The sequence below is a fragment of the Blastomyces dermatitidis genome (assembly GCF_000003525.1).
Source record: "Blastomyces dermatitidis ER-3 genomic scaffold supercont1.3, whole genome shotgun sequence".
Taxonomy (NCBI): Eukaryota; Fungi; Ascomycota; class Eurotiomycetes; order Onygenales; family Ajellomycetaceae; genus Blastomyces; species Blastomyces dermatitidis.
In genome coordinates this window covers 1,070,389-1,097,769 of record NW_025544776.1, presented here as the reverse complement: position 1 = coordinate 1,097,769, position 27,381 = coordinate 1,070,389, and the positions used below count along the sequence as shown (strand labels likewise).

Here is a 27,381-nt window from a genome sequence, read left to right as displayed (position 1 = left end):
TGATGTTTAACGACTACCGTTTGTGGCTACATCCAGTCGAACATCAATTCCATCCCCGAACTGTGGCCTCCAGCAGCAATTGCAATACCCCACACCCTCTCTCAACCCCTCCACCTTGTGCAATTTTTCTTCTTGGTCTCATAGAGACTTCCCGCTACAATGTTGTCCCCCAGAGTAGCCCAATCCACCCTCCGGGCGACCGCCCACCAATTCTCCTCTATTCCCCGGGCTGCCGCTCTCGATGGTGTGAGGACCTACGCCACGGCCACAGCGAGCGTGAAACCTCCTATCGCTCTCTTCGGTGTCGATGGCACTTATGCCAATGCTCTGGTGCGCATTGAAATAATCCCTTCCTCGTGCCGACTGCGCCGCGAGGAGCAATTGGAGTATTCCCCATTTTAAATATTTTGAAAACTAACAAATTCGGACCTTGTTTTGTTCCCTCGGATGAATTACAGTATACCGCATCAGCCAAGTCATCCAGTCTCGATCAAACCGCGAAAGCCGTCGCAACTTTGGCAGAGGTTTTCAAAACCGATGCCAAATTGCCTGCCATCCTCAGCACGCCCGCCCTCGATGCATCCGATAAATCTCAGATCATCCAGGAACTGCAACGAGTTGCCGGCGGCCCAGGAAAGGACAATATCATGAAAAACTTCCTTGCTACCTTGGCCGAGAACAATAGACTTGGTCTCTTGCAGGGTGTTTGTGAGAAGTTCGCTGCTTTGATGAGCGCCCACAATGGCGAGACTGAATTGGTGATCACCAGTGCTCAGGTATGGCGAATTTCGTGGAATCGGCTTTTTGGATTGATGGATATCGATCGGGTGCCCCTTGAAAATGACGGCGGCCCTAGCAGGGTTGTTGCCTGAGAAGATGAACTGTTATCTAATTCGACCTTTGCTTAATCAAAATTAGAAACTCGACGCGAAGACTGTTCAGCGCCTCGAGGCAGCCATTGCCAAGTCTGAATATAGCCAAGGCAAGAAGCTTAAGGTTGTTACAAAGGTATGTGAATCCAGGATTATGTGTTCTATTTCTTGAGGAAGATTGGCATTGCCATCTATTCTTCTTCAACATATACTAATTTTCTTCTCACAGATCAATTCTGACATTGTGGGTGGTCTGATTGTCGAAGTTGGCGAAAGAACCATTGATCTCAGCGTCTCCTCCAAGCTTGCTAAGCTGAACAAAGCCCTCACTGACACCTTGTAAAATAATTTCTCCCTATGGGGTAACTGAGAAAAACAAATAGATATTTTCTTGTTCTATTTATGTGCTATTTCCCTTGTTTTGCATTCCTATCTTTCCTAAACCATTCTTATAATCTCCGATCGTCCTCACCCACTACCTGACAATTTTGGGAGACCGAAGCTGGAAACAAGATGGGGTACTCTTCAAACATATTTGTATACCTGATCTTATTCAATGTATATTTTGCCCAACTTGTGTCTTCCTTACTGGATAACTAATATCTGTAACGATTGATGTATGTACATCTTCCATAATTTGTACTCCGTAGGATTATCTTGCATTTCCCCTCCAATCAACGACAACTGGCTGTGTATACAACTTTTTATTGGGTAATTTTCGATCCAAATGGTACCCGAGTAGAACAAGTTGGTAGGTCAAAAGTACGCCAAGATACCCCTGTAAGATAAACGGATCTTGTAATACCAATACGGGCCGTCCCTAGAGATAGTGCAGAACATCCAAGGGTAGCTCAGTTTGTTGACGCCCACAACATATACCACCACCACCAAGCAGTCTCACTCTCGCCGCAGGGGATACGCGATCCCTCGAGAGCTACTTACGTTCGAGTCTATATCTTCTTCGAGTCGCTCGTTAAAGCCGGCATCTTCACTTCCCAACAATCCGAGGCTTCCCAGCTACTCTCGCTCGCATACGTCAGTTCACTCCCAACAAAGAAGATAACACCCTATTTCATATCTGTATAGGAGTCCCAATTTGCATGCATACTCGCTTCCGTTAACCAAGATCGCTCTGCCTGCAAGAGATTTAACATCTCATATGCGGGCAAGCTCTAGAGCTCTAGAGCTTCGAAGAAACCCATGCCGCCGCACTCTGCGATGAAAACAAGGCCGCAATTGTTTGGATACGTCCAGCAACGAGCTCCACCACCTGCTCTTAGCCATGGAACAGTCCATCGCAAATAATACCAATACCAATAACAATAACAATCATATACTAGGTTCAAAAATTAGGCCTCCAAGCGTTCTTGGAGCGTCTCTAAAGCTCACGCCAGCGAAGTCTCCAATCCTAAAACCGGCAGCAAGACCACCTCACAGACCCCCTCATTACTCGACATTATCCTTGCAGACTGTGATCGGAACAACTACCTCAAACCCGAATGGCTTCTCCTTCCACGAGCCTACGAAATCATTTGCGCTGTGTGCAGGTTCAGCGACGATTCTGGCAGAGATAGATGAGGACCTAAACATCTCGCAGCGTTTCTTTCGCGCACGGCCTACCGCATCTCCCGTTAATCCTATCCAGTCATTCTATAATACATCGACACCTCCCACTACGCCAGATACGCGAACGAGGTCGCTTCAACCGACGGGTAGAGCGTCGACTATAAACGGAGCGCCGTATGCGAACTCTCCAAACTCAGAATGGGGTGAGAATACCAGCTCGCGAACATGGACTTCGCGAGAAAGGATAAAAGCCATTACATGTGTTTCGATAAGCCCAAATGGCAGGTTTTTAGCAGTAGGAGAGGCATGTTGCACTTCCCTCTGCCTACAACGGAGAAAGCCCATCAAAGCCCCACTAACACAGCGTAGACTGGGTATTCCCCTCGGGTTTTAATATTCTCAACCGCCAAGGACTCTCCACTTGATATCCCTCTTTCGATAATGATGGATCACTCGTTTGGCATTCGTAGCCTCGCATTCAGTCCCACCTCGCAATATTTGGCTACGCTCGGTGATATTAATGACGGATTTTTGTTCATCTGGAGCGTGAACTTGAAGAATGGCGCGGCGAAGCTACACTCGACAAACAAATGCACCTCATTCGTTAGGGATATATGCTGGATGGGAAATAGTTTAATAACGTACGTGGAGAGGTGATATATATCTCTCCTTGAGCGCAGTCCGACTAACATTTGGCCCCTGTAGTGTTGGGATACGACACGTTAAGGTCTGGCGATTGACAGACCCTAGGCCTAACTCACCATCCAAACAGCAGCGATTCACTCTCGATGCCCCGGTGCCTTCTCCCTCGAGTTCCTCGCCAAAAGCACTTGCCGGAAGAAACTGTCTTCTAGGCACCTTGGGTGACTGTACATTCACCTGCGTTGCAAGCATCTCAGACAGTGAAGCAATTGTTTGCTCCGATAGCGGCATGGTTTGTATTCTTGATGACACGAGGACACAGCAAAAGTTACACTTCGTCAAAAGCGTGGCTTTTGGTATTAGCTCCATTGCTGTAGACCATGAGTCTGGAATGGTTTGGCTTGGTGGCCGTGGCCGGATAATACAAAGATCTTCGATTGTGGAATTGAAATCATTGATCTCCCAATCACCAACATACCCGGACTATGACGAACGACTCTCGTCTACTCCAAAGACGAAAATGCCGGCGATCATCTCGATGGGTATATTCTCCACTCATATGGTCACGGTAGATTCCACTCGCGCAATACGCGTTTGCCCACTCGACAGGGTAGGCGAGGATAATGTCGAGACCCTAGTGGAAACATCCATGCCAGCACATCGAGATGCAGTACTTGGTATTGGACTTCTCAAGTCCTCCAACCCGCACGAAGCAGACTTTTTCACCTGGTCATCAGGCGGAACTGTCAATTTCTGGAGCCTTCAGGGCAGATGTCGTGCGACGAGGAAAGTAGATCTGGAGCAATTACCCGGCAATGATGATGATAAAAATGAGTTGAAAATTTTACGAACCACAGCGGATATGAGAACGTTTATTTCTGGTGATAAATATGGTGTAATAAGGTGCGTTATCATTTCAATTTCGCGAAGCAAAATTTTAGTATCATTCTCCGTTTTGCTCACGTCATATACCAGGTTAATCACCGGAGACCCATGGGAATGCACCAATGAGGTTAGAGCCCATGGCGGTGAAGTTACAGACATTGCCGTCCAAGCAAATAATGCTGGAGTGATCATGGTCGCAACTTGCGGCCGTGATAGGATGGTTCAACTTTTTAAAATCGCCCACAACTCCCTCGACTTGATACAGACAATGGACGAACATGTTGGCGCTGTTGGACGCCTCCTATTGCTGAATGACGGTGAAAGGTTACTGTCATGTTCTTCCGATCGCACTGTCATAGTTCGAGATCGCATGACCCGTGAAACCGATGGGGATACTACGATAGCGTTCAGCTTGTCGAGAGTTCTCACTCTGAAGGCTTCACCAGTGTCAATGGCCCTTTATCCTGATGGAGAGGATACACTTATTTTATCCACTATAGATAGGCACATCCATAGATTCGATATCCCATCTGGAAGACAGATCCATTCATTTAAAGCTTCAGACCCGGAAACGAATGACACGGTCGTGGTCAGTTCATTAATGGCAAACTGCGAGATCCCAGAACAAAGTCCACCGCTTCTTGTTGGAGTGTCAACGACAGACAAGTCAATTCGAGTTTATGACTTCGAAAAGGACGTACTCTTAACGCGAGAATTTGGCCACACTGAAGGTGTCAGTGATATCGTACTACTCGAAACGAAGTCAGAGGATACCAATGCAAAAGGAAAGAAAACTCTAATTAGTACAGGTCTTGATGGTATAATTATGATTTGGAACCTTTCCATCCTGCAACAACAACCTGTGCAGGAAACCCAACAGATTGCACCAGTTCGCGCAGAAGACGTCACTCCAGCAAAGGAACTGACCGCCGTTAAGCCGCCACTGCGTCGAATTCTCTCAAAAACTGAACTTGCGGGTTATCAACGTCTTGATGGCTACTCCTCAAGCCCTACGCCGGTCAGAGAGCAATCGCCACCACGAGTCCGAAAGAAGACATCCCGATATACAATTAGCCCATCAATATCCAAGATCGGGTACAACTCGCCTACCATCTCCACTCCTCCACTTCCCCCACCTCGTCGATCAAGCGTCATGATGCCCGACTACAAGAGCAGGCGCTCTCCATCCCCGCCAAGTCCCAAACCCCAACCCTCCAAAACCCTATCAGTAAAAAAAAGTAACAGCAGCCTACGGCGTCCCTCTTATGATCTTCGCTCTCGCACAAAATCTAATGGCAATACCATCAACAACCCCTCTACCCCTTCACCTGCACATACTAGCGAATTCGGCAGTCTAAACATGTCCACGGAGCAGGTCTGCAGGACATTGAGAGCGTACAGAAAGAAATTAAACGGCTCCACGGATCACCTACATGCCGCGACAGAGCTGGAAAGGGAACTTGATCTCACCGTGCGAGCACTAGGTGAGCGGTCGAAGCGCATCCAGGTCAACGGAAATTCTCATTCGCACGTACAGAATCATGTCAAACAAAGCAGATCTATCGGTACCCCGATGCCGGTCAAATCGCTAAGACTTGCGCGCCGGATACCATCCACTCCAAATTTAAGTCGTAATATGAATGGCGGAGGCCTATATAGGACGCACTCTTTGGACCCTGATGGGGAAGGATAGACGTGATGAGGGTTTTGTTTCGCCCCATCGTTTAATATTTTGTCTCTTTTTCTTTTCTCTTCCCTTTCGTTTACTTTTTCATCCCTTCGTCTTTCTTCCCATATTTTTTTAATATCTCTCAAACCTTCGTACAAAATGGCTTTATTTATTTTACTCTTGGTCATTTTGCACCTTTCTGTTTTTCTTGTGGATATCCCTTTTCCCGTGGCCCGCAAATTGGCTTTCTATTATACGTTGAAAACTTGTTTTTAAATTTAAAAACCCTTTTCTCCTGATTTGTTCGGCCTATCTAATATAGGCCTCTACTTCCCTTCATCCTCGCACGCCTTTCGGTTCTATTTACATTCTAATTTTGTCCCGTCTAGTCCATCCGACATTTTCTTGTTCCTATTTCCTTCTCCTCTCATATTCCCCTCTTAGTTTTCCCTCGTTCGTATCTCTTTTCCTTCGTCCTTTCAATCTTATAGCCCCTTCGGTTTTTTTCCTTTTCCCTTTTGCCCCCTTCTCTAGAAGTTCATTTTCGGCGGACATACATTCGTAAGATCTTTCTTGTTTTTTTATTCCCTCTTATACATATTTATTAATAGCCAGCTTTCTAGGGGGATGAAAGTATTTTTGCGAAACTACGGCGGGCAAATACAGGTATGATCTAGATGGGTTGGATGTGGATCGAGCGCTTCTTTTTTTGTTTTGCCTTTTAAATTCCTTTCCTAGCTATTGTGCAGAGCTGGGGTCATAGAAACATAAATTCGAGCAGCGGCTCTGTTTTGTTGAGCGCTATATGTTTTATTTTTATTCAAATGCGTAGAAGAAGGACCTCCATAATATTATTATTCCTAATAAACTGATAGAGGTCGGGATTTCCTTTTCCCACCCCTGTAATATTTTCACTATCATTTTTAATCCCAGTTTTCTCCATGTCACTACTTATTTATTCCCAGCCCCTGGCCCATTTTCGTCGGGCCTGCGCTCCTCTTGCCAACGGGTCTATAGCTACTCATTCGCATTTCGATTCTACTAGTTGTGTTTCCCTGTTTGGGGTCATCTCTTCAGGGCTACATAAAATTAAACGGCTAAAAGACTCCGCTAGACTTTTAGGCTTGCAGTTAAATGATTGTATATATCTAGTTATATCCGTATGTTACAGAGCAACTAATACCCCAATTAACAAATAAGCTATCAATAAACCATCTTCCACCTCATGCAGCCGCAGGGCTAAACTACTTTGAAGGGTAGCATAGAAATGGAAATACTAAATTTATATCACATTTTACATTTTAAAGCGTCAAGTATTATTATTACATTATAATCCTAATACATCACAGGAGTACAAGGGGAGAAAAAAGCCGTACATCTATAACAACAAGAGTAATTCAGCACGAAACTTAGTAAACAATGACGCCCATCATTCCCACCTCAGACCCTCAAACCTGTTCCTGAGCACCTTATACAACAGGCCTCCATCACGCATCTGGCCCGCCAAATCGAGCGCTTTCTGAGCCCACCTTCGACACGAAACGTCATCTGGCTTCGTATAGAAATCTATCGCACGATTAAAAGCCGTCGTAGCAAGCCACTCGAGCTCCTCTTCCGGGTAACATGACGAGGAAGCCTCGGGCCCTTGAGGCTTCTTCTGTTCACCCTGTTGATACTGTTGATGCTGGGAATGGCACTCCCTGGCTAGCGCGTACGCCTGGTCAAGTATGTCCTCTGCCATCTCGGCGTTCGAGTCCAAGGCCAACTGAAACAGGCACCTTATCCAGCGGGAGAGTTTGCTAGTGTCGCGGACTTCGCCGCGACGGACTATGTGAGTGGTTATTTGCTTAATATTGAGCGTAAGCCACCAGTCAATATAAATGAAACGAAAGGAATGGAGAATCACTTGGATGGTTGATTCAATTTACCTGCAAGGCTCGCGTAGTATTCTTAAGAGGCGCGTCTGAGCAGAGCAGAGCTTCTGAAAATGTGCCATATAATATGTCGTCTGAGAATGATTCGGATTCTTCGATGATCTCATCTAAGCTACCCCATTGCCGCAGACGGACAGCAGCTTCGAAGTCAAAGGCTAGCAGCGTCTTGTGTTTTTTAAACAAATCACTTTGATGTGTCTCTTCCCAGTTGGTGGATTCACAATTCAGGACGCCTCGGAAAAATTGAATATGATTTCTGGAATCGAGATAGTAATCAGCCTGAAAGGCGTACATCAGTAAATATCAATCGACATGAAGCGCATGGGGAATAGGAGTACTTGGGCCTGAGTATCAGTCTCTGTGCGTGCCCGAGCCATGCTAAGTAAAGCTCCCAAAAAGTGGCAGAGTAGCCTTCGGAGGGTGGCAGCATATAGTTGCTTTGGACTCAAGTTCGACGGATACATGTCGAGGAACTAGATTCCGGTCAGTTCAGCGAATCCAAACACCCCCAAGAAGCCCCCGTGGCTCACCTTAATACATGTGTTTACTAGGGATAGTACTGGGCTAGTATCCCATTTCGTACAAAACTTCACGGCTAGGTTATAGCTATTTCGAGAAAACCACTCCATCTCAGAGACTGAAAAAGGGTTGTCGTTTGTCTGATTGCGATATTCGATCACCTTCGCGGAAGCTTAAAGGAAAATTGGTTGGCATCAACTTCTTGGAAACACTGAGGAATCGAAACACACCGATCTCGAATACATTACAAGTATTTTCTATGACTTCTAGTCGTACGGGCTGATACTTGCTGCTCACTTCTGCAACAAGAAGGCGGATGGTATATCTAGAATTTCCATCAGCAAGGTCCATAAAAGTTTGGCCAAAACGCAGTCAAGGTTTCAAAGCACTTACCTGAGAAGTGCTGGCAAATGAATCCCATCCAACGATTTCTTATCAAGCATATCCAGCAGAATTCGTAAGGCTATAGCTTCTTGATATTTATCGTCCGTCTGCCGCGTTTCTGCGAGACATGCCAGTACATAGTTTTCGGACCCCGCGCCTTGTTTTGAAAGGGTCTCAAGACACCCCCTTGCTATATAATATTGGTCAGAAAATTCCGATGGAGGAAAACAATGGATATTGCCCTACCCAATTCAGAATCCTTGTCTAGTAATGCAACCCTATAGAGTAGATATTGTGTCAAACTCTCAGACCTTGAGGCTTCCGGCATGTCATTGAACAGCTGGCGTGCCTTTGATCCATCCATTTTTCCCAATGCGCAGAGAATCATTTTCCTATTCAGATTGAGCCCGAGTTTGCAGAGGCTTAAGTTTAGGAGACACACTGTACCTGCATATTTTGGCTTTGTTTGCTGCTCCTGCATTTTCAAATATCTTATGCTGGGCTAGCAAGCACCATTGCTCCGCAATATCGTAGTCTTTGTGTTCATAGGCAATATTGGCTTTCTTCCACTGCAGCTATTCCGTATGGAACGTTAGTGCGAAGTCTGTATAATTTGCAAGGAAACTCTGACAATTAAAGATGCTTGGGCAGCTTCCTCGCCCAAGGGTTTCCGCAATGATTGCATGAGTTTATCTACGGTTGCTGAAACCGAATCTAGGCCAGCTGCAAGTTCGGGTAACGTAGTCTGCATCCAAACATATGTGACGAAACATTTTTCCAGGATAGAAATGTTGTTATGCAGAAGCAATCTCTGTAGTAGCAGCTGCTGGAGGACATCTACTGCTAGTTCGGAGCTTTATAACTCATTAACACGAATCGAAACGCTGGCAATTGAAGCAGAAGTAAAAACTCACCTCCATTTGTTTAGCCGATGTGCATATCGAACTATCCTTTTCTGGCGTTAGACAAGTTTTAATAATCATCACTCGTGATATATAACTAACTAACATTTCAAAATTCGACTCAGTAGCTGGAATCGTCCGCACCGCATGGCAGAGCTCTAGACAAATATAAGCTATAAGCCACTGAAAATCTTCGCCTAGGATAGCAGCACATACTTTCGTAATAACGTTGACTATCAGGGGAGCTGGCTTTGCTAATAACGTCCAAGTTCAGGAAGATGACTGGAAGCCGATTTCCGTACTCCTGAACTAGCATCAGCAGAAAGCTAGAAGAATTGTTACAAAGAGACAAAGATGTTACTTACTTGCTCAAGCAGATCAAGTAAACTTGCAACTATAGCTTCCCCGTCCTCCTGTTGTAAGAGCATATTTGCCCGAACTAATGGAAACAAAACAGTTTAGCCATGTCCAACAGGAAGATCTAATGTAGCTGGAACTTACCTCGCCCAAGGAGCACGGCCAGCCGAAGTTCTCTTCCATCCCTACCGAGTCGCCCATCCTCATGTTGGGGTAATGCATCATAAGACCGTTGTAACCAGGTGGCAGCTAAAGCGTGCTCACCTCGATTTAACATGGATTTTCCAATATCATAAAGGGCCTCTGCAAGTCGTTCTGCCATGGTAGGATCACGTCCTATGTATGCAATATCGATCTTAGAGAACATATGCTCCGCAATATCAATCTGGTTTTGACGGCATGACTGGGGTAAATATTCTTTAGCCATTGGGTGTCTCCAACCGGTCCATGTTATAGCTTGCTTACCAGTGCCATGCGCAAAATATAGTATTCGGCGGAACTTTTACAAATACTACCATCAGGAGTATCGTTATCTTGGTTTCGCCTTGACAAGGCTTCCTCCCGAGCTGCAGCTTTCCCAAGTACGCTCAAACACAGACTCAGTTGGTCAACATCTGTGGGCCCTGTTAGACTCTGTAATGAATCCAGAAAATGGCACATCATCTCGCTTCTAACCTAGACATCCCCGTGCGGTTGCCAAAGCTACCTTCAGAAGCCTCATGTAATCTTCGTGTTCTTCAAACCTAGTCAGCATCATCCCATTAGGCTCGAATTAAGGCAATGGTGGTAGTGGAGGTTCACCTGAATCGGTCCCTTGTTCCCTGTTTCCTGCCCCGAATTCAATCATAAAAAACGAAAATGCCCGTGCTGCTCAAGAACGACATTTATTAGTAAAAGCCGGTCAAGCTACGGATACAAAGTCACAAACTTGCGGAACCCAAATTAGATAACTCAAAAGTCCCGAGGTAGTTTTGCACGAACCAGCACATAAAACCAATAGGCGCTCCCCTTTCCCACCGTCCTTCCTTATAAGTCGCGTACACACATTCCACAACTTTGTCCCGATCGAATCTAGCAATGCTCGGTCCTCTAGTAGAGGAACACTCGGGACCTCCAAGATGCGGCTTATGTGCCTATTGATGCTAGGGAGTTTATTATGAAAGACGGTTTCGTCGTCATCTTCTACGTGTTTTAGGAATATCTTGTGGAGAAATGTGCCAAAGTCTATTTTGGGTTATTAGCAAGGGCCATTCAAGAGGCGATTCACATAGTGATAGGATAGGATAGAGGGATGCAAGAGAGAGCTTCTTCAGACGTACCCAAAATCAATTTGGTATTCGCTGTGGTGCTCTGGCATGGAAGCATGATGATAGAAGATGGGACTATGACTTTTGAGCTCTGCTCGCCCCTTTGATTCTCCTGGGGAGATTATATCAGGTCTTGCGTGGTATTTCAGGAATATCTGGAACAGACTCTAAGTAACAGAGAGCTGGACATAGAAGATGCCTCCATGACAAGCAAAGTGAGGTTGAAAAAGGCTGTCAAGCTAAGCCGAAAAGGGGGTCACAGGTTGCTGGGCCATAGCCCGAGTCGGGCTTCCAATGTTCCCCTTTATGTTCAACTGCCTCTACTTTACAAGAAAAAAGCGTCACGTAGAGAAATAGACTTGACCTCGAATAATGATACCGTGACATCGATGTTAATCATATTGACTGTCGATAATAGGCTGCTACCATATAGCCCACAACGAAGAGAGAAGGCAGAGAGTCTAGTTGCAACCCGCCATTAAAAAACCATCCATATTTAAAAAAAAGAGAAAGAAATGAAAGGAAAAATTCATTCTCATAATTGAAACAATGTCATTATGAGAGAATGGGGGATGATAACATATACAACAGGATATTAAAGGCAGGTATGTACATGTACATGTACAATGTACACAAGTAATTTTTTGGGCTGGTCATAACAGAATGAAGGTATAGATACGGCTACAATCACCGGTCCGTTCGTTTCATTGGGAGGAAGTTTCCAACGATAAGAGAAGGGCTGGCGGTATCCCATTAGTTTAAAGTTCTAATACTCGAGAATACGTCAGTTAGATAAGAGTTGCACTTACATGTTGTGTGTATCACGGCGGATCGTAAATGAAAAGCAACATTTGATGCCTTCAGCTCGACTATTCGAATTGGGGCTTTTCAGCGTACAGCTCGTAAGCATCGCTTTTTGGGTACTGTCGAATGCAATGGCGCCAAACTTCTCCCAGTAACTGACAAGCTGATCTTCGACAATGATTTCGTGGATTGCCAATTTACCCTATTTGTGCCAGAGAGGTTGCTTTAGCATGTAACTACTAACAGTAGCGGTTTTGACAAGGGTTATAGGGCAAATATGAAAAACAAAATAGGGGGGAAGGAAAGCTTACATCTCGCAAAGACTCAATAGGAACATCAATGAGCTGGGCCATCTCCTTATTCCCTCGGAATATCTGGCCGGTTCTCCTCCAACAACATGCCGGTATCGCCATACTCGCGAAAACACGATCATACTCCATCAAGCTCCGCTCAAACCACATCTCAACCACCAACAACTCCATGTCTGTAAGCGATTGCATCCGTTCCCGGAACTTAGGGCGGAATTTATCGAGTTGGCGAAGGATCTTTTGTCGCGATGCGGGTTCTAGATGTTTCTCCATGTACGAATTCAACCGCGCGTAGCCCCCGACGTAGTTGAATGGCTTCAACAAGCCAGCATCATACTTGGCTTTCAGAAGCTTGTTCATCCTCTCTTCCGGTGGGTCCGTCCCCGAAGGATCAGCCGCCGTCATGTAATAAGTTTCCTTGGCTTTCTCATTTCCAACATTGCTGCTTGGGCGTTGAATCGAGTTCCCCACATTTGCGTTTTGGGACTGAGCGGCAAGTATTGATGGAGGTAGCATGGATTGCTGCTGCTGCTGTTGTTGTTGCTGGTGCTGTTGTTGTTGATGTTGCTGATGCTGTTGCTGAAGAAGTGATTGGTTGTTGTGCGGTATTAAATTGGTTGACATAGAATTGAGTAACGACGAATCCGAATAGAGGCCGGGCATTTCTTCCCCTGGATACATGGAGGCGTCGTCAAGCAAACTCGTGCTCAGGAAATCGTTAAGCAGATTATATTCGTTCGTAACTTCGGGATGGTTGAACATATATGATGGATGAAATGTGTGCATGTCTTGGAATTGGTTTTGTGTACCGAATCGCCAATCGTTGTAGCTCATAACTGATCACAATCAATATCCAGCATATAAGAATAAACACGAAGAGGTATATCAAAAGGCCCTATATCAATTACTCACGCTGTTGCGGATTAACATCGACTGGGTGTGCGGAAATACGCTGAGGCTGAGGAGGTCGAGAATGATCAATGGACGTCGATAGATTGGGAAGACTGGAATTGTGGAGCACTTGATTTATCTCATGCGGCTCGATCTTCCGTGGCATATTTTGAGCTCCTGCGAAATCATTGTTTGGCGCAACCTCTTCGTCCGGCGCAGAAGTCGCTTGTTCGCTTTTCGCCCGCTTGACGTTTTCTCTCGGTTCGTCGTGGCAGAGATGGCCAATGTTGCGTTTTATACAGCGAGTACATGGTCGGTCCTATTTATTTTTTAAGGGTCCAACAAAGGCAGGCATTAGCCACGTTCCATCAGGGGAAATAAAAACGAGGTTGAGGAATCAGTGATGGAGCAGAAGGGTTCAGAAATTATGCAAAGTCGTACCGAATCGCAAGTCATATGCTGTCCAACGTCAATAAATAATGATATTTCTTTATTGTCAGCCAAGCCAATTCCTTTGTATTCCATAAAGGCCCCTGGGGCTCCATGTCTATGCGGTTATGCGCAGATTGTGAACAAACTGGCTTCTGGCTGGAGCATCCAGATCAAAAGAAAAAGAAAAAGAGGGGGCTGCGGTGCTCACCGATCGTCGGCAATAGACACAAGCTGCAGGTGTAACAAAAGGTTAGCAGTTATTATTCTATCCGGAACTACCTATCTCCCAACCGTAGATGAAGGGGGGGGGGAAACCATGATACAGATGCGCAACGCCATGTCCGGCATGCAAGAAATAGAAAAAACGCTCAACCCACCGTGATTAACTTTGCGACGCTTCTTTGGGCTGGAACTTGCAGGCGTCCCATCTGCACCCTTAGGGGGGCTTTGGTTGTTCTTTGTGCTCATCTCTTTGGTTTGCGCATCGCGCTCTGTTGTTGAATTCGACGGCGTTGATGTCTCCAAACCGTCTCCATTACTCGGTTTGTCCCCTTCGTCTTTTGCAGGTTGCTTTTCCCCGTTCTTGGTCATCAACGGCTTGTTGTTCTGAAGCCCGGATGGGCGTTTAAAAAATCCTGGTAGCCGGTTTCAGTGGGCGCTCTGGCTGATTACACTGCGTAGTATTTAATCAGTAGCACTGCAGCGCGATGAGCGTTTGCCGATGCACAGTCGCTTTCCGCCCAGAGATCCTTGATCGCTGGTTTGGTGCCGGATGGGTCGCCTTGTTTGAAGCCTTGCAGCGGGTAGTACCGGGGTTGATGGGTTGGTTGGATTGAAGGATGGGTCTTCCGTGCAGCAAAACAGGCCTTCTAGAGTCCGAGGATAGAACAAGAAGAGAGAGGAATCGCACTAAGCTTGTCCCCGCCTCCAGGAGCGACACTGGCTTTGGTGAGTGGCTAAATAAATGGGCCGAGATGGGCCCTGGATCTCCAGTGTTCGGCGCACCCGTTTCCCGTGAAAATTGGGACAGAATCTTTAAACACTGCCGAGGGAACCACTATTTGCCCGCTTGCGGAGTTTGGGAATGGTGGCTCCGCCATACAAGGATATATGATGGCCACATACCACCCTCCTCCCTCCTGTTGTTGCTCCCGAACTGATAAAAATATGATATTCTACAAAATGCCATAGGCTAGTGGGATTAACATATAATATGGCGACAAACACTTGAGATATTGCTGTTGTATTTATTTCTTCTCCGCTCAGTGCAGACAGAGTACACTCAAAATACAGAATAGTGGAGGAAAAGTTGCAAGCCAATTCCGTACCCCTAAAATCAAGGCCACATGCAGCGTTAACAGTATGGCCATTCTTTCAAGTGACATGCTTCCAGAGTCATGTTCCACATATGCGGTGACTACGCGCGCTAAATCTAAATCAATAGATGCTCGTATAGATATATATGGTAGGACCGATCCATACAATATCCGCATTTTTGGAGAAATTTTTACCTCCCGGAGCGGTTAAATCCAGAATGGGCGAGCAGATAGTTTGTATTTTCCTGGCAAAATCAAGTAACAAGCCAAGAATCCTCCGGCAGGCCGTTGATTCTCCAAGGTGGAGCTTTGAAAAGATTTCCTTGACGTCTCTGGGGACCACATTCGAAAATCACCCTAGGGGCAGAAGATTTAAGCACGATTGGGAACGAATGATGGCTTCTCTGAGGCCAGCAACCTGTGTAGCATTATTTTGCATCGATTCGAGGTGGCTACGAAGCTGTTTAATCAAAGGGTATAGTTCCGAATCGGGATCGATCTGTTTCGATTTTGTAAATCAGTTGGACAAAATCGAAGGGGACAAAAAGAATATTCGACGTAAGGGCATTTTGTCCCATACCTCGCACAGCATACTGGTGTTATCTTTCGGTCCAGTGAATGTAAAGTCTGTACTCCCATCGCTTCGCTCTCCCGAGCGTTCCAGACGCCGAATGACTGGATGAGCCTAACATGACAAGTCAGCGCCTTTTGTGAAAGGGAACCTTCACTAATAATGCAGGAAATAGCGTAATGTACATTTCTTGTCTGTCGCTTTCTTTCCACTTGTGCTGTTCTCGCATTCTTTTCCAGCTCCTCAAGCTGTGCTCTCTCTCTTGCAAGCTGAGCTTCTTCTCGTTTGATCTCTGCTCTTAATAAATCCGCGGAATTAGCGGCCGTGGCCAATTGAAGCTCCAAAGCGCGCTACACAGCATTCTCAGTTCTAGCTTATGTTCACATCAAATTGAGATTCGAGAATACTAACATTGTCATCCAATGCAGCTTCGTAGTCGAAATCGGCATCCTGAGTTCCCGGTGGGAATGGCATTCGAGGTAACCGTCTTCCTAAACTGTTGTTCGCGCCAAATGTGCTATTAGCAAGGTGCTATTATGGTGCGAAACCAATTTCCTCCCTGATAAAAAAATCCGAAAATTTGCAAATTCAAGGGTTGATACAAAGGTGTACCCTGTACATACTTTTTTCTGACGGCGAGTACTGCGGATTGGGCTTCAATTCGCTTCCTTTCGTCACGATGTCTCACAACGACCGGCCGCTCAATCGATCGGAAAAGTTCTTTAATTTTCTCCTGGACAGAATCAGGTAAAGTAGTCCATTTTGTTTTAATCGTGCGTTCCGAGATATGACGGGTCCTGGGTTTCAACATCGCGAAACTCTTGCTGTCGTGCTCTCCTTCATCTTGCCGCTCGTCGGCATCATCAGAGCGCTGTTTGCGCTTTGGAGGCATGATCGCTGCGGTCCGAAGTGGGCAGGCAATTCAGGATAAATATCGGATCAACCCACAAAACTAATCGCCCATATCGATAGATATTCTCCAGGTCTCCTTGTATAGATGAACTGGCTTTGTTTGGATTCCAAGTCACGCTCCCAAGCACAACACGCCAAGAATTTGGTTACCTTATCTTCACGTGATACGGAACCCAGCCGCAACCTCCACTCCACTATCATTTCAGAGTCCACCTTGCCCAACATGAACATCTTCGAGAGAGCGGGAAGAACGAGCGAATATCCACAAAATCGAGACTATCACGATTTGCCGGGCCTAAAGCCTTAGCATCAGACATGGACCTAGCTTAGGAGGGTCCGTGATCTAGATGTCCCGTTCACTCGTCGATTCGGATGCACATTACGACCATGAACTCATCCCACTACTGTCTCATTTTTGTTTTTAGTATGGCAAATATTTTATAATATCGCGACCCATGTGAATCTGTACGAGGAACCGCATGGTTCAGCTCTTTTGGTCTTCTCACTAACAAGCGTGGCTTTCTCGTATGCCAGGAACCACGGTTTTTCGGCTGCGTGTTGCATGCGTGAATGATTAGAATCCTAGCAACCCTTCAGCAACACGCCTTGTTCTTGAGGTTTTATCCTTCAAATTAGGGATGCATATTGTGCCTTTATTCATCATAAGGGTTTGTGTCTATTGGAACGCAATCTCGAAGGAGCTGCAGGGTTCACAGGCGCACTCGACGTTAAGCCCCGCGAAGCTGAAGACTACCTGCAGTTTACGGGTCATAAAACAGAGCTCTCCATTTGAAATGACGAGTCAATCTAAATTTCCACCTAAAAATAAAGCCGGCTTGGCTTCGGGCAGATGGCAACCAGGTCCAGCCATTTTAGCCCAACGTCCAAGGGGAAGCTGTCTTCTTTGCCTTTGGCATGTGATCCCCCAGACTTTTTGGTGGCTGATTTTGAGAAAAGAGAGAGAGAGTCAAATACGAAAACGAAGAGGGATCACCCGCACTTACTAAAAGGCTCAGGATCTCTTCTGCTGAAACAGACTCTCGCTAGCGGGATTTTGCGGAATGGAAATGAGGAAAACTTGGAAGAAAATCACCCTTTGTGCTACGGCCGCCCCTTGAATGGCTTTGCAAAGCAAAGTTTGCGGATCTTTTCCAAGGATCACCATAACCCTTCATTTCTTTCCCCAGCACATTACCAAGTCCCTCGTTTAATTCGTCGCCGTACTCGGGACTGGGAAAGGAGAATTTCGGGTGTGGGTTCTCCCTGCTACGAATCTACGATGCCCATCACAGTCCGTCTCTCCACATAATTCTCCGCAAACCCCTGATCACAACGGCAACGTACCGGTTTTGCCAAGCTATATTGCATATCCAACCTACAAATAATTTTCCCGCAAACTCCCCAGTCTTTGCTTACTATGATTTATCAATTACTCCTTGAACTTGGATATGACTGCCCCTTATTTGTGGTTTTGCCATCTTCAGGGTATTCGCATCCAGTTTCTTTAAGATGCCTCCGAGGCGAACGTGATCATGACATGATCAGATCTCTTGCCCTAGCCAGGGTTGTTTGATATTTCATCCAGCCTTTGAACGTCACCATAGTGGAAGCCCGCCCGCCCACACCCTAATAAATTCGGCAAAAAAAAAACCCCAGTCAACGTCCAGACTCACAAGTAGCAGAGAGCAGGTTGAAGCTGAGCATATCCCAGCCGTACTCTCCCCCTTCCCCGCCTCTTCTTGCTTAGCTTCGGAGCAGCAATCTGATCATTCTCTCCCCTACCAAATTGCTCGCATATACGAGCTAAAACTCATCCGATGGCGCCTGCCAGATAATTTGATGATGGTATCAAAGAAACAAGAACGTACAGGCCAGCCCATGCTCACCCGGTACTAATAACTTAGATACAATAACGGTGCTTACATGCAATCACTCTAATAGGCTAACTCCCTCCAACTTTCCCATCTCAGACGCGAGCGCGGTGGAGGAAGCCGGATGGGGTCCTTCTCCGAAAAAAAACCAACTCCGGAATCAGAACGAGGGGTATCGAACCATCTCCACTGGCAAGTCAACTAGCTGGCTACCCCATACTCCTGCCCCCCTTACAGCTTCGCCACACATCCGCAGATCCTTGTCCAAAGTCACCAGTCAGTTTTTATAGACTCAAAACCATGATCATTATTATTGTCATTCTCACTATGAGTATATTCTCACCCTAACTCAACTCCTTGCGTCACCCAGCCGGCTCTACCTTTTCATGACCTTATTCTCACTCTATTCTAGCCATTCAAGCAACTTCCAAATGGTGACATGTACGCAGCAGCGTCGTATATCCAAACACGCCAGCCAGCCATGTTATTAGGTATACCCCGTAGCTACGCACGGAGCACCTCCAGAGGTAATCTATATTCCAGTGCACTGATGTGTATGTGTTGACGTGAGATTCTAGTTGGCCAGAGCGCCTCTCACCCTGTGTGTAAGGACGTGGCTGGCAGAGCTAAATCAAACCTTTTTTTTTAAAAAAAAAAAAAAAAAAAATACAAGTGCCAGGTGTGTGGAGAAACGAGTTAGGGAAGCAAGCGGGAGCTCCAGGTTACATGGGACAAAAATAAAGTAAAAAAAACGGAAAAGGGAAAGGGAAAAGCCAGAAATGAAGTAAAATATCTACTCTCCAAGGCCAAAACAAAAAGCCTTGAGACGGAATCTAAAGTACATGAACCATTCAATGGTCCGTATACATGACGAAAGGAACAGATCAGGGCAGCGCTAGCAACCAAATCAAGAAGTTAAAATAGACCCTCTCGGATCAATCGTCGCTTGTTTCCCTTGCCTCCCTCCCGCCTGTGCTCCCCCCCCCCTCGGGACCTGAAACCACCACTCCCCGTCCGTCCTGCCAGAGTTAGAAAATGAGGAATGAGGAATGCATGAGACAAAAAAAGCGAAAATCAAGATATAAGTGTAATTGAGCTGTATGTAGTTACCAAAAGAAAAAGAAAGGAGTAAATCGGAACGAAGCAGACTGGAACGGGCTGGTAGGTAACGCTTTTATTTATCCTTGTTATTGTTGTTGTAGCTTCGCAAAGGAAAGAGATAGAGATAGAGCTAGAGAAGAGAGTTGTTTGACACTGTTTTATGAATCGTTGTTTTATGTTTTTATGTTTTTATTAATTATATACATGAAAACGAAAGATGCGCGAGGCTTCGTCCGTGGGCTTTCTCTCTTTATTTCTTTTTCTCTTTTTCTTCCCCCTTCATTTGGGATAGAACCAACTGTGTTTGTTTGTGGTGGTTGTGATGATTCATTCCTCCCTCCCATCTCTTCATTCAATAATTGCAGTAGCGTAATAGGCGCGAAATGTGGTATATAAATTAGATGCAGAAAAGAAAGCATGATAGCTTTGAAAAAGCAAAATATCAAAAAACAGAGGTATGGCGTGGTATGGTATGATCAGGATATATATATGCATATATATATAGAAAATAAAGACAGAGTGAAAATTTATATATATGAGAATTATAAAAATGTTCGGGGAGGAATGACAAAAAAGGAAAACCAGGGGGAATAAAAAATAAATGAAAAAGAAAAACGTAGATTTTTACCCCGTGGTCATATCCGTCGCCATAGTAGTAGTACTTGTATTCGTACCAGTCACATGCTTCTTCTTCAACTCATCCAGCTGATTCTGCAACCTCTCATTACCACGCAATAGATCCTCTAACCACTCCGCAGCCTGCACGAGCATGGTGCTCTTGCTGAAGCCGCCACCGTGTAGTTCCGGTACGAGAGCGCATAGGTCATCGAAGCCTTGCTTGATGAGGTTTCGCCGCTTCTGCTCGGAAAGGATGTGGTTGGTTCGTTTCTGCTCTTCCGTGAGGTTTTCGCGTGGTTTGCCGCCTTGTCCTGTCTTGGGTTTTCGAGTTGTTGTTGTCGTTGTTGAATCTGTGCCGGTGGAAGAGAAGCGTCTGGATCTTGATGAGGATTGGCGGCCGTTTGGCTCTTTGTTGTTTGTGCTGTTATTCGTGCTGTTGATTTTATTGTTATTATTTGGTGGGTCGATATCCATGTCATCGTCCTTCATTCTGTTCCTGCTCTTTCGGCGCTTCTTGGGTCTTGAGCCGTCTTCAGCTTGCGTTGGATCGTTTTGCGTGGGTATCGACGCTGACGATGATTTAACGCCGTTATTTGTGCTTGGGCTTGGTGCGGATGTGCCTAGGGAAGCCCATTCTGGCATCGCAGGATCAAATGATCTTCGAACAGGACTTGAAGCGCGTGTGTTGGTTGCGCTACTTTGAGACTCCAGGCAATCCAGGTTTTGTAGTAGATCTTTGGTACGATCTTCTTCGTTAGGTTCGTCTACGGGAGCACGGTAACGTCGATCTGAAAATCTGGAATCTGAGCCCCATCGGAGCGTGCTGATTCGCTGTTGTTGTTCAGGCCCGAGATGGTGCTCGACGTCGAAATACATTTTGGTGGTATGGAATCCTTTACCAAGCACAGCAATGTCCTTAGGTAAAGACCCAGGTGGCAGTGCTTCAACGAAACGTGGAGGTAGGAAGGAGGATTTTGTCCTCGAGCTATTGTTACTATGAGAATTGTTATAGCCGTGAACGCCATTAAGATAATTGTTGTTTTCCGTAGTGAACATGTGGTCAGGGGCGTAATCATGCGAAATAAGGTTGTTTTTATGATAAAGCATGGAAGCGGCAGCTAAGACGTCCGAACTATGCGACGATGGTGTCTTTCCCACAGTAATTCCCTCTTGATGTATGCCGTTCGCGAAGGATGGAACTGGTCCCAGAGACGTTGTTGAACCTTCAAAGGTAGGAGGGAGCTCATCGGGCCATTCAAACCCAAAGTTTCCGCCCGGCTTATCTTGACCGAAGGAGAACCAGAAATCGTTATTGTCCAAATGATCCATTGACATGAAGAAATTGTTAAGCATACTAGATTCCGTATCATCTAGGAGAGAGGGTCCAGGTGGCGGCGCGGGTGGCCCGTCATACGGCGAATCGACATTGAATGCAGGATCTGTTGATGTTATTATGATTGTTCTTTTCTTTTCCTTTTTTACTTATATTGGATTGGAGGAAATGGACAAGGATAAAAGGACATATTTTATATTTTATATTTGCACGTACATCCAAAAGGGCCTGGAGGCGGGGAAGCTCGCCTCAGGTGGTGATCATGTTGATGGTGGATAGGTTCTGGCGCACTCGTTTCCATCTTGGACAACGGATCGAGCCAGCGATTTGTATATAAAAACGCTCCTCTCGAACCTGGGCAATCGAAAAAGCAAAGTTGATTTATATGTGTGAAGCGCGCGTCAAACTCATTAACGGAACGGGTGTAACATGCGTTGTTGGCCGGGCCGTGAAAATATGGGTGTGGTATAGGATCCGGGGATTTGGCGGGGAGGGGGGAGTTTTATAGGAAGGGAAACGGCGCTGTTCTAAAGGGAGAGGGAGAGAGGGGGGAGATATAGAGAGATATAACGCGAGAGACAGACAGACAGACAGACAGACAGATAGAGAGATAGACAAGTTCCGTCGGAGAGTCCCGAAGCTTAGATAGAATGAGGAGGAGCAAGAAGTGAGATGATGGAGTTACTTTTGCGGTGGAAATTCTGGAAAACCTGGAGAAGGTCGGGATTTATAAACGGAGGGAGAAGTGGCGCAAGTCTGGGGAAAGAAAAAGGCCAGCAGGATTGTTTGTCTGTTAGTAGTCTGATAGCAAAGCGGGAAGTAGGATAAGGATGTCTTAGCCTAGGCGGGGCCACCGCAACCAGTGAACCAGCATCAAAACTTGGAGTCGAGATGGTTTGTTGTTCCGGTTAATCCTGTTAATTGTGCGATTCTTGCTATTATGATTATTATGTATTGATATATTTTATTTTTTTGTTTTTGCCCCCAAATGGTTTCGGCGCAGACAACACTGTCACATGCTCCGAACTGCGACGACTGACTTTGGATGACTAAGCTTCCCCCGAGCTTGTCCGTGAATAATACCGTACCGGGCCCAGTACATTATTACGCCCAAACCCCACAGCTTTTTACAAGGCTGCCACACCTGCCAACCCCTCGCGTGACGATCGCTGTAATTCTTTTCGGCAGTAATTCCCGCAATTGTACGGAGTAGCAACTGCTGTCCGAAGTACATTACACGCTATTCCTAAATAAGACTAAGCTGCCAGGGTAGGGTCCGAGCGTCCCTTGGCGTTCATACGTGCCCTTAGTCAGCTGCGTCTAGTCCGGATCGGGAAATCAAGCTTCTCACCCGCGACATCATCCTGGATAAATTCCCCGACAGCTCTCCGCAGGAAGAAACACGCCGCGGTCGATGCAGCGTCAAACAGATAAAAGCGATCGCCGGGCCATCTGATACCATACCTGTCGAGAGGAGCAATTCCGGTTTGCTGCTACCTGTCCAGCACAAAATTAGGGAGATTGCGGCGTCAACGGCTCCGTTTCATCCACACCTTATTATTTGACTAAATCCACTTCGCGTAATTCCTCCGTATTTAGTGCTCTTTTACAGCTCCCAATTGCCCCGTTGACTCCATCCACACGGTCCACCACTCCGGGAAAAAATCCATTTGACTCAAATATCGTTATAGGCTGCCGTACCGGGACTTTTCACCCGCTAAGATCTCGCTGCGCTGCAGGGACCGAGGTTGAATTCACACACGGTGCTCTGCAAATCGGATTCAGGCCCAGGTAAAACGCGCACCTTGTCCGCACCGCATCAGCTTGAAGAGTTAATAATAAATAAAACGATGCAGGCTGTCTGAAACAGAGCCTCTCCATCGCACATTAGCGCAGTTCTCATTTCTTCAAACAACCCTATCCCTATCAATGACGTTTTCGCGCTCCAGTAATCGCTATTATCCCTATTGTTATTCCTCTCTCCTGTTTTCGCGCGCAAACAAAGTTTCGCCTGCTCGCTGATCCCGACCCTACCGGCAGCTGGAGAAGGGGGAGAGACACTACTATCTTCGCTTATATCAACTGGCGTGGCCGCGTGGGCTAGTACCCAGCGAGACCCCTCACCATAAACACATCACTATCGCGACTCCCCTCCTCTCTTTCCGACGGAAGTTGGGGATCGTCAGGAGCTAAATATCTTCGTTTTGCATGCATAGTTTCCTTAGCATTTTCTCTTCTCTGAAAATCTCCGATCCTTCCCCGCATCTTTATAAAAAGGGGTGATATATTTCCTTGCGTCAGTGGTGAACATGGAGGCAAAGTTTCTCCATGTTCAACCCCTGAAACTTAATGCGAAGATACTCAAGCCGTATGTAGAGTTCTCACCACCTTCTGTGATCACTCCTGGTTTTGTCGTAGCTGGGGAATATTTTACTGTGCGCGAATCGCCGCATGCGGTATGCCCGTTCTTGATAACTGACAGTCTGAATTTGGATTTGAACACAGAATACTTCGCGCGCACGTTCTAGGTTATCTTACGGTCACAGGACCTAAACTGATCACTTTCCTCAAAGTACTTCGCAGAAAAGATTTGAGTAGCGAAGATAAATTCAACCGCGTGCGTCTAGATTCCTTAAAATCCCTTGCATAGATTTATTGAATCTACGTGTCTACTAAGACGAGCTACAATTGGGCCCTATGAAAAGAAAAGAAAAGAAAAGAAAAGAAGAATTAAAAGAAAATATAAAAGTACTGACGTTTGGCGACACCCTTGGACAGCTCTTTAAAGTTTTAAGTGGATCGTTTCACTGGAACAGATTCCCTGCGTTTTGCGCATTGCTTGTCGGAGGCTCAACTCTACTTCCAGCCATCCTTGGGCCGCTCTTCAAGGGAGCTTGGGGTAAAGGAAAAGTCAAAGTTCGACCAGCCTTAGCACAGAGCTCATTGCGCACGATTCGTTTTCTTGCTGCCCTTTTATCTGCGTGGCTTTGCTTCCCCATTCTTAACTCTAGAAATGAAACCCCTCGAACTGAGGCCACCTCGACTTCGGAGGAAGAGGCTGCAATTAATGACATAGCTCCGAAGGCAAAACGGAGCAAACGACAGAAAGTCCCAGGCCCTCCTGGTCTAGCCGGGAAAACACTCGACTTAAGTCTTTTCGCGCTCATCAGAGCAACAGACGCTGTTGCATGCATGGCATGGGATCGTTGGCGAAATCACCGAGAGGCACGAAGTAAATGGACATATGCGGAGTCCATCACCCCTCAGTTAACAGACGCTGGTGTCTTTGCTATAAGCTCAGCCATAGTTATGTGGGCGTGGTTCTATCTACCAGAGAGATTACCTGCCTCCTACCGTAGGTGGATCGGAGAAGCCGCGCAAGTCGACAACCGTCTGATCGAAGCACTTCGCTCAGCCAGAAGGGGCGAATGGGAATATGGAAAACCATCAGAGAATGAACCACCACTACAATCTATGTGCGCTGACTATAATCTACCTCGAGAATGGGGAGATCCAGAGAAAACAATCCCTTTCCCCTGCGAGCTTGTCCACATGGGCTGCGGCCCCAGTTGCGAGAAACATGCCATATGGAGATTTGCCAAAGCTTTCCGCTTCGCCTGCGCCACATACCTACCCATCCAGCTTGCCCTGCGCTGGCGATCACGGTCCGTAACTGTATTCATCAACGCAGTTAAAAACGGCATTCGCTCCTCTGCTTTCCTAAGTTTCTTTATCAGTATTTTCTACTATTCCGTTTGCCTGACGCGAACGAGATTGGGACCACGGTTATTTAGCCGCAAACACGTTACACCTATGATGTGGGACTCCGGGCTTTGTGTTGCTGCTGGATGTATGATGTGTGGTTGGAGCATTTTGGTTGAGAATGCGAAGAAGCGTCTGGAGGTTGCCCTTTTCGTGGCGCCGAGGGCGGCGGCGACGTTGTTGCCGCGAAGATATGATGAGAAGGTATGATTTAAATTAACTCTCCTTCTTTCGACGTGCATTTTTATGCTAATTGCTTTCCTCTCCCCGTCTAAAAAAAATAGTATCAATGGAGGGAGCAAGCCGCATTCTCCGTCAGCACCGCAATCGTCTTAACTTGCATCCAGGAACGACCAGAAATGATCAGAGGTGTCTTGGGAAGGGTTTTGGGTCAGGTTTTCAAACATTAGCGCTCTCTCTGAGAGCCCTGGAGGTTTACTCGCGAGCTCTCTTCTATGTATATAATTTACACCACTATTATAATATATAATAATCTATCAGCAAGAATAATGGGGTGTTGCCTTTGTTTTTGTACCCAACAAGATGCGCTCTCCTCCTGTGTCTTTCTGCTTGTGTGGGTGGGAATGTGCTATTTTACCCTAAAGCATAGTCGTAATTCATGAATTGACCTGAAGAGAGAAGAAATGACAAGTGACACTGTTTTTTGAAATTGTCTTTGGCTTTTAATGATCGAAAAGTGCTACTCCACTATGTATGGTGATTTTGCCTATACTTTGTAATGGTGCGCACTTGGTTTTCTCTTTGGAATCGCCTTTCGAAGAGAAAATCCATCTGGTGTATCTTCAATTAATTCTAAACCGGGAAAATATATGTAAGAATTCGAAAGCCATTTCCGCGTTAGAAGCTCAAGCTGCAGGTACCGCCAGTCCGCTCCGCTCCGCTAGCTCCGCTAACCGACCCATCACGTGATGAGCAAGATACCTTGGAAGTTCATCTCTCGGCGATTCTACCGCAACTTTGAAAACCACTCTCATGGATTAAATAAAACAAACCAATTCTTACAAATTGTCGAGAGATTGAGTTGTTACTATGGTGCCGCGGATAGTTCCATTATGGAGTCGAAGACTTCTAGGGCCGCAGCCATTCTCGATTTCGTCTTTTATCGGTAGACAACAGCGTCATGCATTTTCCACGCCCGCTGCACGACAGCAGCAAGTACGCACACCCACAATACAGAATAAGCTGTCTTATGGAAGTAATCAATCTGCCCTGTGAGTGATAGTTCTTTTCCCCGCCGGCTTCTTTGTCACAGTTTGATTTATATCATATGCCAATGCTGATTTTTTATTCTAGGTACTATGCTATCAGCTTAATTATTGGAACTGTTGCTCTTTCATATGGATCGGTTCCCATGTACAAAATGGTACTTAGCTTTTATTGTTTTTGAAATCTTCCGTACGACGTGTACAAAACGTGGCTAACGGGGAGTCGAACGATAAAATAGATATGCCAACAGACCGGCTGGAACGGCCAACCCGTCCAAACCCACCGCACCGAAGAAAACCCCGCCTCCCGCCTCAAACCCGTAACCTCATCCCGCAGATTACGAATTACCTTCAACGGATCCGTATCCGACGTTTTGCCTTGGAAATTCACACCCCAGCAGCGGGAAGTTAGAGTCCTCCCCGGCGAAACGGCACTGGCGTTTTACACGGCAACAAACGAGGGACCTGACGATATCATTGGCGTTGCTACTTACAGCGTTACTCCGGCGAAGGTGTCACCGTACTTCAGCAAGATCCAGTGCTTCTGCTTCGAGGAACAGAGATTGAGTGCGGGTGAATCGGTGGATATGCCCGTGTTTTTCTTCATCGATCCTGATTTTCACACGGATCCGGCTATGAGGAATATTGATACTATTACGCTGTCATATACGTTTTTCAGTAAGTTGGCAGTTTTTGGAGTTGGATGTCCCGGATGGGTTTCAGAATCAGTTGCTGATATGACGTTTTTACTACAGAGGCTCGATATGATTCTGATGGGGTTCTGAAGCCGATCCCAGGAATGGCTATTCCCGCCTAGTCTTCGCACTCTAATTATGCAAGCGAACGGTCCACTCTTATAGGATTTCTATGGAGCATGGGATTTTTTTTTTTTTTTTTTTTTTTTTTTTTTTTTTTTTTGGAAATTGCATCTCAATGCTCTTCCGGTTGGGGAGTCGTAGACCAGATGACTCCGCAGACCCCCCCCCCCCCCGCCCATCCTCCACCGTCCACCCATTCGCATCGCCAGTGGACCATTCAAGGTCCATCCTAGGTCTAAAACTCCTATATATACCTGGGCAACTCGGATAATTTCACGAAGAAATCATTTGGGATATTGGCGGAATATCTGTATCTATAATCTCCCCTATACCGCTATGTATATTTTGGGCAAGGATTACTTCAACGATAAACGGCGTTCT

At 46.1% G+C, this 27,381-nt stretch overlaps 8 protein-coding genes across 8 annotated transcripts; 4 read left to right on the top strand and 4 right to left on the bottom strand.

Moving 5' to 3' along the window:
* The first annotated feature begins 8 nt into the window (after positions 1-8).
* On the top strand, positions 9-1,600 carry BDCG_02669 (ATP synthase F1, delta subunit). The gene is made up of 4 exons (XM_045418217.1): positions 9-330; positions 459-776; positions 919-1,008; positions 1,102-1,600. The coding sequence occupies exons 1-4, from the start codon at positions 160-162 to the stop codon at positions 1,213-1,215; spliced, it is 693 nt and encodes a 230-aa protein (XP_045274848.1). The 5' UTR covers positions 9-159; the 3' UTR covers positions 1,216-1,600.
* Positions 1,601-1,693: 93 nt separating this feature from the next.
* Positions 1,694-6,914, top strand: BDCG_02668 (WD repeat protein). The gene is made up of 4 exons (XM_045418216.1): positions 1,694-2,742; positions 2,808-3,079; positions 3,144-3,983; positions 4,056-6,914. The coding sequence occupies exons 1-4, from the start codon at positions 2,155-2,157 to the stop codon at positions 5,656-5,658; spliced, it is 3,303 nt and encodes a 1,100-aa protein (XP_045274847.1). The 5' UTR covers positions 1,694-2,154; the 3' UTR covers positions 5,659-6,914.
* A 149-nt stretch (positions 6,915-7,063) lies between these two features.
* Positions 7,064-11,095, bottom strand: BDCG_02667 (uncharacterized protein; the record flags this gene model as incomplete). Its single annotated transcript, XM_045418215.1, has 19 exons — positions 7,064-7,480; positions 7,563-7,847; positions 7,907-8,041; positions 8,099-8,259; positions 8,318-8,412; positions 8,481-8,661; positions 8,718-8,863; positions 8,919-9,046; positions 9,103-9,325; positions 9,386-9,421; positions 9,480-9,531; positions 9,590-9,677; positions 9,739-9,812; positions 9,875-10,133; positions 10,196-10,344; positions 10,406-10,465; positions 10,532-10,597; positions 10,712-10,954; positions 11,050-11,095. 19 exons carry the CDS (start codon positions 11,093-11,095, stop codon positions 7,064-7,066), a joined length of 2,844 nt encoding a protein of 947 aa, XP_045274846.1.
* Positions 11,096-11,724: 629 nt separating this feature from the next.
* Positions 11,725-14,063, bottom strand: BDCG_02666 (Zn cluster transcription factor Rds2; the record flags this gene model as incomplete). The annotated part of the gene is made up of 7 exons (XM_045418214.1): positions 11,725-11,776; positions 11,847-12,043; positions 12,153-12,985; positions 13,062-13,359; positions 13,482-13,499; positions 13,681-13,703; positions 13,850-14,063. 7 exons carry the CDS (start codon positions 14,061-14,063, stop codon positions 11,725-11,727), a joined length of 1,635 nt encoding a protein of 544 aa, XP_045274845.1.
* Positions 14,064-15,140: 1,077 nt separating this feature from the next.
* BDCG_02665 (uncharacterized protein) lies at positions 15,141-16,251 on the bottom strand (the record flags this gene model as incomplete). Its single annotated transcript, XM_045418213.1, has 5 exons — positions 15,141-15,287; positions 15,369-15,473; positions 15,545-15,709; positions 15,771-15,855; positions 15,983-16,251. The coding sequence occupies 5 exons, from the start codon at positions 16,249-16,251 to the stop codon at positions 15,141-15,143; spliced, it is 771 nt and encodes a 256-aa protein (XP_045274844.1).
* Positions 16,252-19,052: 2,801 nt separating this feature from the next.
* BDCG_02663 (HLH transcription factor) lies at positions 19,053-22,174 on the bottom strand. The gene is made up of 2 exons (XM_045418212.1): positions 21,411-22,174; positions 19,053-21,300 (listed from the first exon to the last, which is right to left on the bottom strand). The coding sequence occupies exons 1-2, from the start codon at positions 21,493-21,495 to the stop codon at positions 19,868-19,870; spliced, it is 1,518 nt and encodes a 505-aa protein (XP_045274843.1). The 5' UTR covers positions 21,496-22,174; the 3' UTR covers positions 19,053-19,867.
* A 128-nt stretch (positions 22,175-22,302) lies between these two features.
* On the top strand, positions 22,303-25,665 carry BDCG_02662 (uncharacterized protein). Its single transcript, XM_045418211.1, has 5 exons — positions 22,303-22,985; positions 23,065-23,562; positions 23,700-23,811; positions 23,973-25,160; positions 25,241-25,665. The coding sequence occupies exons 2-5, from the start codon at positions 23,504-23,506 to the stop codon at positions 25,364-25,366; spliced, it is 1,485 nt and encodes a 494-aa protein (XP_045274842.1). The 5' UTR covers positions 22,303-22,985; positions 23,065-23,503; the 3' UTR covers positions 25,367-25,665.
* Positions 25,666-25,809: 144 nt separating this feature from the next.
* Positions 25,810-27,075, top strand: BDCG_02661 (cytochrome c oxidase assembly protein subunit 11). The gene is made up of 4 exons (XM_045418210.1): positions 25,810-26,188; positions 26,271-26,340; positions 26,422-26,860; positions 26,938-27,075. The coding sequence occupies exons 1-4, from the start codon at positions 26,007-26,009 to the stop codon at positions 26,997-26,999; spliced, it is 753 nt and encodes a 250-aa protein (XP_045274841.1). The 5' UTR covers positions 25,810-26,006; the 3' UTR covers positions 27,000-27,075.
* Positions 27,076-27,381: the final 306 nt, after the last annotated feature.

What these genes read in the sequence shown, in the direction of transcription:
- BDCG_02661 (XM_045418210.1), top strand. Translation starts at nt 26,007, where the DNA reads ATGGTGCCGCGGATAGTTCCATTATGGAGTCGAAGACTTCTAGGGCCG. An exon ending in GGAAGTAATCAATCTGCCCT is followed by an intron (nt 26,189 to 26,270) that starts GTGAGTGATAGT and finishes TTTTTATTCTAG; the next exon opens with GTACTATGCTATCAGCTTAA. An exon ending in GCTGTCATATACGTTTTTCA is followed by an intron (nt 26,861 to 26,937) that starts GTAAGTTGGCAG and finishes TTTTTACTACAG; the next exon opens with AGGCTCGATATGATTCTGAT.
- BDCG_02663 (XM_045418212.1), bottom strand. Translation starts at nt 21,495, where the DNA reads ATGGAAACGAGTGCGCCAGAACCTATCCACCATCAACATGATCACCAC. An exon ending in GCCTCCAGGCCCTTTTGGAT is followed by an intron (nt 21,301 to 21,410) that starts GTACGTGCAAAT and finishes TAACATCAACAG; the next exon opens with ATCCTGCATTCAATGTCGAT.
- BDCG_02668 (XM_045418216.1), top strand. Translation starts at nt 2,155, where the DNA reads ATGGAACAGTCCATCGCAAATAATACCAATACCAATAACAATAACAAT. An exon ending in GGTTTTTAGCAGTAGGAGAG is followed by an intron (nt 2,743 to 2,807) that starts GCATGTTGCACT and finishes AACACAGCGTAG; the next exon opens with ACTGGGTATTCCCCTCGGGT. An exon ending in GATAAATATGGTGTAATAAG is followed by an intron (nt 3,984 to 4,055) that starts GTGCGTTATCAT and finishes GTCATATACCAG; the next exon opens with GTTAATCACCGGAGACCCAT.
- BDCG_02662 (XM_045418211.1), top strand. Translation starts at nt 23,504, where the DNA reads ATGGAGGCAAAGTTTCTCCATGTTCAACCCCTGAAACTTAATGCGAAG. An exon ending in AATGCGAAGATACTCAAGCC is followed by an intron (nt 23,563 to 23,699) that starts GTATGTAGAGTT and finishes ATTTGAACACAG; the next exon opens with AATACTTCGCGCGCACGTTC. An exon ending in CGCGAAGATATGATGAGAAG is followed by an intron (nt 25,161 to 25,240) that starts GTATGATTTAAA and finishes TAAAAAAAATAG; the next exon opens with TATCAATGGAGGGAGCAAGC.
- BDCG_02669 (XM_045418217.1), top strand. Translation starts at nt 160, where the DNA reads ATGTTGTCCCCCAGAGTAGCCCAATCCACCCTCCGGGCGACCGCCCAC. An exon ending in TGGTGATCACCAGTGCTCAG is followed by an intron (nt 777 to 918) that starts GTATGGCGAATT and finishes AATCAAAATTAG; the next exon opens with AAACTCGACGCGAAGACTGT. An exon ending in AGCTTAAGGTTGTTACAAAG is followed by an intron (nt 1,009 to 1,101) that starts GTATGTGAATCC and finishes TTCTTCTCACAG; the next exon opens with ATCAATTCTGACATTGTGGG.